Source organism: Portunus trituberculatus, chromosome 37 (genome assembly GCF_017591435.1).
Source record: "Portunus trituberculatus isolate SZX2019 chromosome 37, ASM1759143v1, whole genome shotgun sequence".
Classification (NCBI taxonomy): Eukaryota; Metazoa; Arthropoda; class Malacostraca; order Decapoda; family Portunidae; genus Portunus; species Portunus trituberculatus.
Window position 1 is genome coordinate 14,217,939 of NC_059291.1, and position 12,850 is coordinate 14,230,788.

Genomic DNA, 12,850 nt, shown 5'->3' on the forward strand with positions numbered 1-12,850 from the left:
GGCCAAACTCTTCACGATTCTAATCCCTCCACGTAAGTTTCTGAAGATGTATAAAATCACTAAATAGTAAGCTGATTGAATATGGAAACACGTCATAGTACTGAAGGGGTTAAAATTCCTTCTTCCCCAAACATCATTACTACAACATCCCTATCACACTAAACGTTCATATATCTTCTTCCAGTAACAAAAGTAGCGGTGCATTACGTAAGAACATAACTTCAGAGTACACTGTTTCTTTTTCCTCCTACTGTACTGTAAGCTACTTAGTTTAAATGGTCACACTGGATAGCCTACTACACCTAATCTTCTCGTTCGAACAGCGAGGTTAATCAGTCTGGTTAGAACTACTTGGATGGGTGAATTCGGACTGTCACTGTTTCATATCCACTTGCATCCTTACATTCATTTATTTCGCAGTCATATAAGTATGCATTGTAACTCTTAAATCAGTCAATGAGTGGGAAGTTAGGAAACCCCCTCTGTCATCTGATCACCAACCCTACTACCACCATCAGCAACAATAATTAACTCACAAGCCATCATCACCATCACCAGCACGCACGGGACAGTTCAGTGAAGCTTCCTTGTGATCAATACCACCACTTCCTCGGTAAAAACAAGTAGTGGTCTTACGTCACCTCCACTACCACCGCTACCATCCAAACCACCATGCACGATAAAAAAAAAAAAAATGTACGAGTATATATGGGTTAAGGAGCTGAACTATCGATTTCTCCTTGGGCCAGTGCTATAGAAAAGGAAGAGAGAGAGAAAAAAATTTCACTTTACCCATCAGAGAGAGAGAGAGAGAGAGAGAGAGAGAGAGAGAGAGAGAGAGAGAGAGACTGCTATATATCTTAATCAAAGGAGTCTAATATGTACTGTACGTACGCGTTAAACAATAGTCTGTGATGAAGAATAGTAAAACAGATGATGCACCGGCCGCCTTTCATGTCACACATCAATTTACTTTGAAAAGGAACGCGACGAATGCTAATGTCTTACAACCATGATAAATGAAACTCGAATAACTTAACATAGCTTAACGCATTCTCAAAATTATGAAACTGATCTTAGACGAGATGTATAATGAACACTGAAGCTTTGTCGTTAAATGTCACCACGTTTCTCTTTCATTACATGAATTTTTGCCACACCAGCAATATCACTACTGCTAGTCTCCATCCCTCACTACCACTACCACCATCACATCCTTCCTCTTCACACTGAGGTATCGCTCCACTCAACACTGCAGGAGTGCGAGTACTCGTTCCTGGACAGTGAAAACTTGGCCCAAACCAGTGTCACCAAGTGGGGTCCGGTTTATGGTGGACATTAAGCAGTCTCCGTTACCATACAAGGCGGAGACACCCATTTCCAATCCATTCAGTCACTCCTAACTCCACTCACACGCCTCGACCACCACGCTGCATCACTACCACACCACACCACGCGCTGCCATACACTGACGCGGTCGCCCTAGCTCAACACTGGGATGGAATTCTGCTCGCAACAGAAGGTAGATTGTTCAGTTGCCAGTAAGACTTTTTTACTCAGTAAGCAAACGTTTCATGTGACACTCCAACCCATACGCACACCAGTGGCTCTAACGAACGAAACACTCTCCTGACAACGTTACGACTTGAGTGCGTGTGTGAGCGTGTGTAAAGGTCTAGCAGCGTGCAGAGGGTAGCGTTAGCCGTTCAGGTGCCCTTTGAGGTGCGGGAAGCTAGCGTGTGTGGCATCCCGTGGAACTGGTAAGCGACCCTAGACCACGTACAAGGTCACGGGAAGCGCGGCTGAATGACACAAAAAAAGACACCTACTGGGTCCACTCCTGCCTGGCACCTCCACGTGAGGGAAAACACGTGATTCTGTTAAAAGGGATTCTTGATCAACCAGAATGATAAGCTGCCCTCGCTGTATCCCTCCACTTTTTATCTCTCGCATGCCTGATGAAAAATAAGTTCGTGTCTAGCAATAATAAGGAAATTTACCCTTTAGTTATGACCGTGCATATTGCTCTCCGGAGAGAGAGAGAGAGAGAGAGAGAGAGAGAGAGAGAGAGAGAGAGAGAGAGAGTTGGTTTACGTATAAGGATGTGATATGACAACATTCATATTATCATAACTCTCTCTCTCTCAACTAAACCTAAATAATTTTTTCTTAACTATTCCTTATCAAACATTAGCCTTCATGAAAAAAAAAAATCGACTTTTTTATGTACAGTACTATACTTTGTCTTATGTTATTCCAGTCATTCCCTTTCCTCTTGACATTTACATCTTCTCACACTTCCAAAAGGATATTCTAGTCAATTTCATCCTTTCCATAGTTTTCTAAAGCAACATTCTAGTTAATATTATATTTCCAAGATACAATAATATTTTTTCAAATCTACCTTTCTCCAGGCTTCCACAAAAGTATTCCGATCCATCTTATCTTCTAGAACAGTGGTTTTTCTTCCTAGTCTTCTACAGCATGATTACAGTCCATTCCACATCTTCCAAAATACAGGGACACCATTTTCTAACATTTACTTATCTTTCTATCTCTAGATTCTCCTGCAAAATTATCCATCCTATTCCATGTCTTCCAGAACACAGTGACACTTTCCTTTGAAATTTATCTTTTCAAGTTCCTGGGAAAAATTTTCCATTCCACTGCAAATCTTCCACAATATAAGTATACCATTTTCTGTCATTGATATACTTCTCTTTCTCTTTCCATACTTTTTCCAGAAAACAGTTCTTACCTGTACCATGTCTTCCAGAATACAAAAATTTTCTAACATTTACTTCTTCCCTTTCCATATTCTTCAGTAGAAATATTTAAGTTTATTTAATTTTTCCAGACCTCAAGGATACAGGCAGCATCATCTTTTGAAATGTATCTCCCTTCAGCTCTCCAGAAAAGTATTCCATTTTATTCTATGTCTTCCAAAATACAAGACATTTGGCATTCATCACCCCATCTCTACCTATACACACGTCTAGAAAACTACTCTAGTCCATCCCATGTCTTCCAAAATGAAAGAATATCATCTTGTGACATTTCCTTCTTTTGCTATACTCTCACACACACACATAAAAAAAAAAAAAGTCTAAACCTATAAAGAGCACATCAAAGGAAGTTAGGAAGGGGCCAAAGAATAATACATACATGACCTTCAGGCCAAGACAGAGGAAAGGACAAAGGAAGAGCCTGAGTGACGGTAAAGAAACTTACTCTGAAGGAATGACACGATGCACTGTGTTGTAGGAGAGAGAGAGAGAGAGAGAGAGAGAGAGAGAGAGAGAGAGAAACTTTTAAAAGCTTTGGTGGAATACTTTGAAAATAAAGTTAACCTGTTGCTCTCTCTCTCTCTCTCTCTCTCTCTCTCTCTCTCTCTCTGTATATATATATATATATATATATATATATATATATATATATATATATATATATATATATATATATATATATATATATATATATATATATATACAGGTAACTCTTCATTTACGCGTGTTTGATTTACGCGTTTTTGTTATAACGCGAATGAAAAAAATATTATGATCAATTTAATTTGTGCGATCAGTTTGCTTATACGAGATTTGGCCCAATTGCATTTTCAAACTGAGCGCCAGACGCAATTTCAAACTGCATGGCCGATAGGTGGGTGCTCTGCTCTTCTCGTGCCTCATTTGCAGTCTGCCAGCACTGAGTACAGATAGAATCTCTTCAATCTGCCTATAAGTCACCAAGATGGCCCCAAAATGTCCTTCATCTTCTTCTGCATGTGGGGTTATTTTTGATAAGTGGATTTTTGATAAAGTGGTAAAGCTCAGAGGAAGATGGTGACTGACTGTGGTGTGAGTGGTGAAGGCAGTGACGCAGTGAGTGATTTGTTTACGTATTCTTTGTTTTGTTGTTTTCTTTTATTATTATTTTTTGCTTTTTCCTTTACTTTAATTACACTTCTAGTATTTAGAATGGTAAATAATAAAAACATGTTAATTTAGCCAAATAAATAGAGTATTTTGTACAAATTTTTTGGACCACATTCCGCATCCCCCTATTATCTATTGTTTCTTATGAGAATTACATGTTTGTTTTTGATAAACGTGATGCCTCTTGGAACGCATCTATCGCATAAATTGAGAGTTACCTGTATATGTATATCATATGGCACTGAATTCCAACACCTGAGGAGAATGTCAAAAAGTAGCACTGCCTTACCTGGTGTGGTGGTGGAGTGAGTCTCAGAAAATCTGCAGGAAGGGGCAGGAGCATTGGGGGGTTCCAGTTCCTCTGTGCCCGTAGTGACAGGCTCTCCTCACTCTGAGCTAACACTCCCCGGCTGCCAAAGGAGAGAGAGGACACTTCAGGATAGTACTTGAGTATGAATCAGTACAAATAAGATGCAGGAAGTTATACACTAATGAAGTTAATACTGTCATTTCTTATATGCAGGTAAAGATCAGAAAACTTGGGTATCAAATCTCTAAGTAAATAAGTGAAGTTAATCTCATCACTTCATGTATGCAGGCACAAATAAATGGATATGGGATTTCAACTGGACACAAACAAAAAGAGAGAAGATGGGAGAGAATGTGATACAGGACTAAAGTTATGCAAACTAACAGTGGAGAGCGGTTTGGTGATGGCACAGCCTGGTGGTAGCTCGGGGGAGGTGTGGCAGAGAGGGCATAGGAGGGCGGCAGTTCATTACTTGCACCACCACCACCGCCGCCAGTGTGGGGTGCCAGCTGGTCCACCACACTCTCTCCTTGGCTCTGAGTGTCAGTGGTCATGGTAAGCAGCTGGTCAATGGTCTCATGTACAGCCCCCTGGTTTGCTCGCAGCACAGCCTGGCAGGGAAGACACACAGAACACTCAGGCCATTCATTAAAGGTTAGGATGATTCACCTTAACATTATGCTCCACATCCTAAAAAAAACTAGTAGCTATACTTCCCCATAGTTCAAGGATATATATATGTTTACATTATCACACTACAGATATTTTCAATGAAAGCATAATTCAAATGTTACTTATCATTTTATATAATTCAGTTCTACCATGCACAGGGAAGATCAGTTTAAACACAGAAGATAAGATCAAGTGTCAAAGATCACAGGAGACCATAACACAGTCTGATGTGAAAGGTCAGACATCCATCTACACACACCTGAGAGAGCCCCACAACTCACCACAGCCTGGCCCACACCACTCACCTCTATGACATCAGCATCAACATCAGGGAACATAGTCTTGAAGTCCTCCATGGCCTGATGGAAGTCCAGCTGAGTGGCCTGACCCTCCACAGCTGCCATGCTTGCACTCACTCACTTACTTCAAGATGGTGAGAATCTTTTCAGTGGTAACTACAGATGCCTTAATGGTGGTTGCGAGATTGCAAGAGCTGCCTTTGCCTTTCTCGGTTTGATTCTATCTTACATGAGTTTAGTTTAGTTATAAATAATAAAAATAACTTATCTATGGATAAATGTTGTGTTCTTCAGTAAGATGAAAGACAGAGTACAAAAGTTCCAGATTTCTGCTATTTAATGTCTTTATAACAATTTCACTTATATATTTGCTTTAAGTATGTCTTGAGCATCATTAACTTATACTTCAATAATGAATAAATATTGATTCTGCATCTATATTTTCAGCTACTATGATTTTCTACTATAATTCTTAAATATACATCAGAGGAAAATTAACAAAAGTGGAACATAATATGAGATCAAGTATAACCACTAGCTCTATAAGTTATCGTCAGATCGTTTGTTATCACAGCCTTGATGCTTGAGATTCAGCAGCTTCTTGTAATCTGTCAGGTTGTCCCCATCGTGGTGGGGCACTGCCTCACTTCTTGTTGGATAGTTGCCCTACATCATCTGCTGCCAGTCTGGGAGGGGCCCTGCAAGGAAACCAACATTAAGTATTATACCGTTATACTAGTGTCATTGGGAAAGCCCTGCAAAAAAAACAAAATAAATAAATATAAATATAAATATATATAAAAAAAAAAAAATAATAATTATGCCCTTATAGTACTTTCACTGGAAGGACCTTGTAAAGTACACCAACACTCTTTATATTACTGTTACTGGAAGAGGCCCTGTAGGTAAAGAAAAGTTATACTTCTTATGTCTTGTGTTATTATAATTATATCTCTGTTACTCAATGAAAGTTCAAGTCCTTTAGAAGTAAATAGAAAATAATAATCATCTTGTTAACAGCAGAAAATTCAGCACAGTCTGTCACCTGCTGGTCACCAAGGAGCTCAGAGCTTACAGACCACAACACACACCACACACTGAGAAAGCGAGGCCGCAATCCCTTGAGTTACATCCCGTATCTACTTAATGGTAGGTAAACAGGGGCTACACATTAAAAGGCTTGCCCATTTGCCTTACCAGGCCCGAGATTCAAACCTGGACCCTCTCAGTTGTGACTTGAACATGCTAACCATTACACTACAAGATTGTAAATTCTGTGAAGGATAAATAATTAATTATTGATCATGCAGTTATCAAATAGAACCATTATTTAGATCTGCTCTAGAAGAGGAATGGAAGAGAAAGAACACACATGACAGCTGCCTAATAACAATATCCTGGCCCATTCTTTGTGCCTCCACGATTTCTTGGCCAAGCACTGATCAGGCTGATCAGGCTCTACTCTCCAGGTACAGTCTCTTTAGATTTTTGGTTGTTACAGTGTAAAAATATTGCTGATACGACCATGATTTGAAAGGACAGTCAACAATAAATAGAATGTGATAGTGTGTCTCATAGTCATTCCAGATCAGAATTTGTATAACTGTTTTTTACTCGATGCATGACCAACTGGTTATGTGTGTGGACTCATGAAGAGTACGCTTTGATGGATATTGACATTAAACCCAAAATGTTAGTAAACTGTCTCTTGGCCTTAGATTGTATTGAACCCTTGGCAGGATGACCCTGTCTAACATGCACCTGCAATGAGAAGTGTTGGCAAACCTTGACTGTCCTACCACTTTAATGCTAAGACACATGCACATCAACCTGTGGTGACCATAAGTATAAAGATCTCAGTATCATTCTGGAACTGTTAAGGTCCTCATGTTTGAGGCACAGTATCTCCTGGTTAAAGATTCAAGGGTTCCTTCTGATGAATGTGACAACTTCAGATCCATATCTGTGTGTTTCCATGCAGTGATTGGCAAAGGCACCACACACTGAAAACTCAGTCATCCCCATATCTTAAAAACAACATGCTTTTAGAAGAGCCAGCAGCATCAGAGCATTGGTGTAACATGTCTACACACAAGAGGTCCTGACACTACTTATATTAACACACCTGGGATGTCATCAATCACATGGCCACACTCTACCTACCCACCATATACCCCACATCTCCCACACCATGCTTTACACACTTATAAAGCGAGTGACAGAGCTGAAAAACCAATGGCAGTGTGTTTTAGTGGTATGTATATTTTGCCTAATTCACAGCAAACGTATGCTTACCATGCAAGGGATCCTGAGCTATATAAAGCTCAAATAAATAGACCAGCTAACTATCATTCATAACACGCACACACACACACACAGCACATAAGTCTGTCAAACTGATGATGAATAAACAATACAAGCAACATGCACATAACAATGACATTTCAAGAGTAGACCTTGGAATACATAAAATTAACTGTATAATAAAGCGGACATCCAACACATTACTGAAACACACTACAATGAAAATGATAAGCACAGTACATCACAGCGGGAGAGACGGCAGGGGCGGGGAGCAGTGTCAGCAAGGAGACAAGGTGCAGGGAGGCGGTGGCAGCGCGACCCTCTCGCTCTCAGTGCCTCTGCTCACAGGGTGTCCCACCCCCCGCCCCGCCAGATGAGGCATGCTGTGGGCTGCAGTATTTTATTCATCACCAGGACTAGAGGAGAGACAACGATGCATATAAGCTCCTCTTTACCTCCTCCAGCTGCAGGTGTAAGCGTCGTCTGCTTCTGTGTTGTCAAATATTGATATTTTCACAGCAAGTAAGAAACAGAAGAGTTTCTGAGAATTGTTTTTGTATTTTGAAAGAATTAGAATATGTATTGTTTAATTTTATTTTTAATTGCATATTTCTTTTATATTTAACTTAAACTATAGAATTTATTCTATATTTTCTGCAAAATAAAGAAGGTTTTGAGAACTACAAATGTTTTAGATTACAAGAATAGAAAACGAGATTGAAGGGAAACTAAAATAAAGACAGGAAACTATTTTTATACTTTCATGTTTGTATTTCACTTTTAATCCGTAAATTATGTTATTTACATTGTAATATTTTGCAATAAAGTGTCTCAGATGATTTCGATAAAGCTATGAATACTCCTGAAACACAATTTTTCTTCCAAACATAGAAAATACTGGAAATTTTGCAGATATTTTACTCACAGAGATTCACAGAAATTGGCAAACGACTCCTGGAAGAGGCAGATTCAAGCCTGAGACACCAGCTCTGATTACACATTTTGGATCTTATGGTCATGTGGTCAAACCTGTGATCGAGGCTCCCTATTTTTGCAGTCTAATAAATTAAATCTCTGTTATTCATCTTTCCTTATATCATTTAACTTTCTTTCAAACTCACGAATTGATTCAACATATACCACACTGTCTGGGAGGCTATTCCAGTCATTCATTACTTTATTATAGAAGGAATGCTTCTGATGTTTAATCTTGCTCTTTGCTTGAATATTTTCTTTCTATGTCCTGGAGTTTCTAATCATTCCTGCATCTTAAACAAACCTTCACATATATCTCGGTTGTACAGTCAATTGATGATTTTTAAGATTTCCACCATATCTTCTCTTGATCTCCTACATAACAACGTTAGTAGATTTAATTTTTTCAGCCTTTCTTCATAGGAGAGATCCTTCAGGCTTGGTATCAACTTTGTTGCCCTGCGTTGAGCCCTTTCAACAGCCTCCACATCCTTCTTCTTATAGGGAGACTACACCTGATTGGCATATTCAAGGTGTGATTGGATCAATGCCACATACAAGAATTTAGATATTTCTTCATCCATGGTAACGAATGCCCTTATTAACCCCAACCATCATGTTTACTTTTTTTTCCCGCAAAATGTTCACTGAAAATTAAAACCTGGTTGATCTTTACTCCTGAATTATTCTCTACTTTGATGGTTCAGATCTTCATCCACAGTATACTGAAATACATCAGTATTTGTTTTACCCATCCTTATCATATTGCATTTCTTGGCATGGGACCTTAATAGCCATTTCTTTGACCATTCATTCATTCCATTGAGATCTTGCAATGTCCTACAGTCATTCTCATCCTTTATCATTCTGAACACTCTGGTATCATCTACACACACAAATATCTTACTATTTAGTGTTATTTCCGGAAGATCGTTAATATATGTATACATAGCAAACAAGAGAAGACCAAACACTAACTCCTGAGGCACTCCACTTCTCAATTCCATTCAGTCTAAACCCATACCATTTACAATTACTCGTTGTTTTCTTCCTCCAAGAACAGCAGAAATCCACTCCAAGATATCACTTAAGCTTTTTATTTTCTCCACCAATCGTCTGTGAGGTACCGTATCAGAGACATCCACATCTCCTTCATCTAATATACTTGTCTATTTTTCCATTACAGTTATCAATTGAAGCACTCATGAACGTCCACTCATACAGCTGTCTCCTTGTGATAAGCTAATTTTTCTTAAGATGATGATTATGGTCTCCATTAATTTACAAATTACACAACTCAGACTACAGTAACTAGTCTATAATTTCCTGGGTCCTTTCTATCCCCTTTCTTGTGTTTTGCCGTAATATTTACAGTCTTCCAATCCTTTCGTAATTTCCCCGGTTTTATCGATAAATCAAATATAATTTGTAATGGACACGCTATTTTTTTTCTCGCCTCTTTGATTATCTTAAAGCGAAAACTTTCTGGACCAGGTTGCCTTGTCCCTTTTTGTATTGTCGATAGCGAGTTTAACATCTTCACAAATAAACTGTATTTGTGAAGAAAACATGTAAACTTTCTTCACCTGTATGCATGGTATTTCTCCCTCAGGTTCCCAATTAACATTATATTAAAGAACTCGGCTAACACTGTGGCTTTCTCTCTATCATTTTGTGTTTCTTCTGTTTTTTGTCTTTGATTGTACATATTTCCAAAATATTTTTGGATTTGATCTAACATATTTGGCAATTATTTTCTCATTACCTTTCACCATGTTCCTTGTTTCTCATCTAATCTGGTTGTTGATTTGCCTGTACGCCACATCCAATAGGATTTACTCTCTTGTAATGTTTTCTCCTGCCTCATTCATTCTCTTCAGTTTCATCCAAAGTCTCTGTTTTGTCTTAATCGATAGCTTCCTGGAATTTCTTTTTAAACTTATCCCATATCATCTCTACATCTTGAAAATTAAGATATTCATCCCACTTTATGAATAATAATATACCCAGTTTACTATAGTCTGCTTTTTCATATAAGTACACATGTTTTTATACTCTTCCTTCTGTGGTTCTATACTACACTTGAATTGTTCACAGCCATGGTCACTTTTCCCCAGCGGAGCTCCAGTCTTATATTCACTACAAGTAAATCATTATCCATAAATATCAAATCAAGATCGAGTATTTCCAATATTTTCTCTTGTAATTTCTGTAACGTGTTGTAGAAAGAAACAGTCACGAACTTTTTAATAATGTTTAATTAAACTTAGATTATCATTTCCATACCGACAAGTTATTTCTGAAACGTGTTGAAGAAAGAAAGTCACGAACTTTCTCAGTAAAGTTTAAACTTAACTTATTATTTCCATGTCAACAAGTTTCGTCTCATCAACTCCCCTACTCTGACTGACTGTCTTCAGCCTCTTTCTCATCGACGGAATGTTGCATCTCATACTATCTTCTACTGCTGTTTTCATGCTAATTACTCTTCAGATATCTTGCTAACTGCATCCTTCCCCTCCTCCTGTGGCCTCGCTGTACAAGGCTTTCTTCTTTTTTTCTCATCCCTATTCTGTCCAGCTCCCTAATGCAAGACTTAACCAGTACTCTCAGTCATTCAGAGATGGGCGCGTTTCTCGATTTTGGGTAGTGCGTTAAGCAGGGGTCACACTACAGCTTTATTTTATTTATTTATTTTTTTTACTACGACGCCCTCCGATGCCCCCCGACGGTCGTACAGGCACCCCAGTTTTCTTCGATTATATATGACTGTCGTAACGATTGGAAGCATTGCAGTGCAAAGACATGCAAAATGAAGGACGTACGACATCGGATCCTATATGTACGACGACGTATATCCCTCGTACAATGATGTGCGTCCCCATACGAGGGATATTGTAAAATGTGTCTATTTTGACATCGTTTGACATCATCTGACATCGTTCGACATCGTCCGATATCGTCATCGTACACCCACAACAAGGACTTACGATGTATCAAAGAAAATGGGAACAACCAAAATTTTCAGATTTTCTTGGCTTGCAACAACGTATGGTATGCTAACGATATCGGACGATGTCGAACAATGTCAGATGATGTCAAACGATGTCAAAATAGACACACTTTAGAAAAGTGCGATGACGCCTTGTACTAGCTTGACGACGCAAGGGCAGGCCCGGAATGAGCCTCTGTATATATATATATATATATATATATATATATATATATATATATATATATATATATATATATATATATATATATATATATATATATATATATAGGGTCCAAAAGCGTTTTCTATGTCACATACGAACCAATACTTACCTATACTAACCTTTTAGGGCTCCATACCTTCCTGTATAGAAATAACCCTTTCCCCAAAAAAATGATAAAAAAAAAAAAAAAAAAAAACGAGACATAATCACCCACAAACAAACACACAATTCAAACATAGACAAAATACGAACACTCATACTTGATACCACCCTCATGACAATACTCTCACATTATCACACACACACACACACACACACACACACACACACACGGTAGCTCAGTGGTTAGAGCACTGGCTTCACAAGCCAGAAGACCAGGGTTCGATTCCCCGGCCGGGTGGAGATATTTGCGTTTGTCTCCTTTCACGTGTAGCCCCTGTTCACCTAGCAGTGAGTAGGTACGGGATATAAATCGAGGAGTTGTGACCTTGTTGTCCCGGTGTGTGGTGTGTGCCTGGTCTCAGGCCTATCCGAAGATCGGAAATAATGAGCTCTGAGCTCGTTCCGTAGGGTAACGTCTGGCTGTCTCGTCAGAGACTGCAGCAGATCAAACAGTGAAACACACACACACACACACACACACACACACACATCGCGTAGTGTAGTGGTTAACTCGCTCGACTCACAATCGAGAGGGCCCGGGTTCGAGTCCCGGAAAGCGGCGATGCAAATGGGCAAGCCTCTTAATGTGTGGCCCCTGTTCACCTAGCAGTAAATAGGTACGGGATGTAACTCGAGGGGTTGTGGTCTCGCTTTCCCGGTGTGTTGTGTGTGATGCGGTCTCAGTCCTACCCGAAGATCGGTCTATGAGCTCTGAGCTCGCTCCGTAATGGAGAAGACTGACTGGGTGACCAGCGGACGACCGAGGTGAATTTCACACACACACACCGCATAGTGTAGTGGTTAGCACGCTCGACTCACAATCGAGAGGGCCGGGTTCGAGTCCCGGAAGCGGTGAGGCAAAAGTAGTACATCCTTGACCTCGCTGACACAGCCTTATTTCGTCAGGGGCATCTTGAAGATGGAGTCTACATACTGGATGATTATGATAATAGCACCGATAAAGTTCTCTCTCTC

At 39.4% G+C, this 12,850-nt stretch overlaps 1 protein-coding gene and 1 long non-coding RNA gene across 7 annotated transcripts in view; one reads left to right on the plus strand and one right to left on the minus strand.

The window, feature by feature from the left end:
• Window positions 1-5,365, minus strand: part of LOC123514251 (CUE domain-containing protein 1-like) — an 81,733-nt gene extending 76,368 nt beyond the window's left edge. For 2 of the 5 annotated variants that reach the window (XM_045271997.1, XM_045271996.1), the window contains exons 1-3: window positions 5,223-5,365; window positions 4,630-4,856; window positions 4,225-4,345 (exon numbers count right to left, since the gene is read on the minus strand). In XM_045271997.1, the coding sequence (XP_045127932.1) occupies window positions 4,225-4,345; window positions 4,630-4,856; window positions 5,223-5,321 (447 nt within the window). In that variant the 5' untranslated portion in view covers window positions 5,322-5,365. Of the gene's footprint in view, window positions 1-1,143; window positions 1,284-1,413; window positions 1,494-4,224; window positions 4,346-4,629; window positions 4,857-5,222 lie in introns of those variants that run through there. The other 3 variants (XM_045271998.1, XM_045272000.1, XM_045271999.1) reach the window with 3 other exon arrangements.
• Window positions 1,393-8,359, plus strand: LOC123514252. 2 transcript variants are annotated; one of them, XR_006677546.1, is made up of 4 exons: window positions 1,393-1,522; window positions 5,076-5,350; window positions 5,832-6,685; window positions 6,935-8,359. It is a non-coding gene; the product is annotated as an uncharacterized LOC123514252 (long non-coding RNA). The 2 variants fall into 2 exon arrangements; XR_006677547.1 differs by having other exon boundaries at window positions 5,832-6,365; window positions 6,551-8,359.
• Window positions 8,360-12,850: the final 4,491 nt, after the last annotated feature.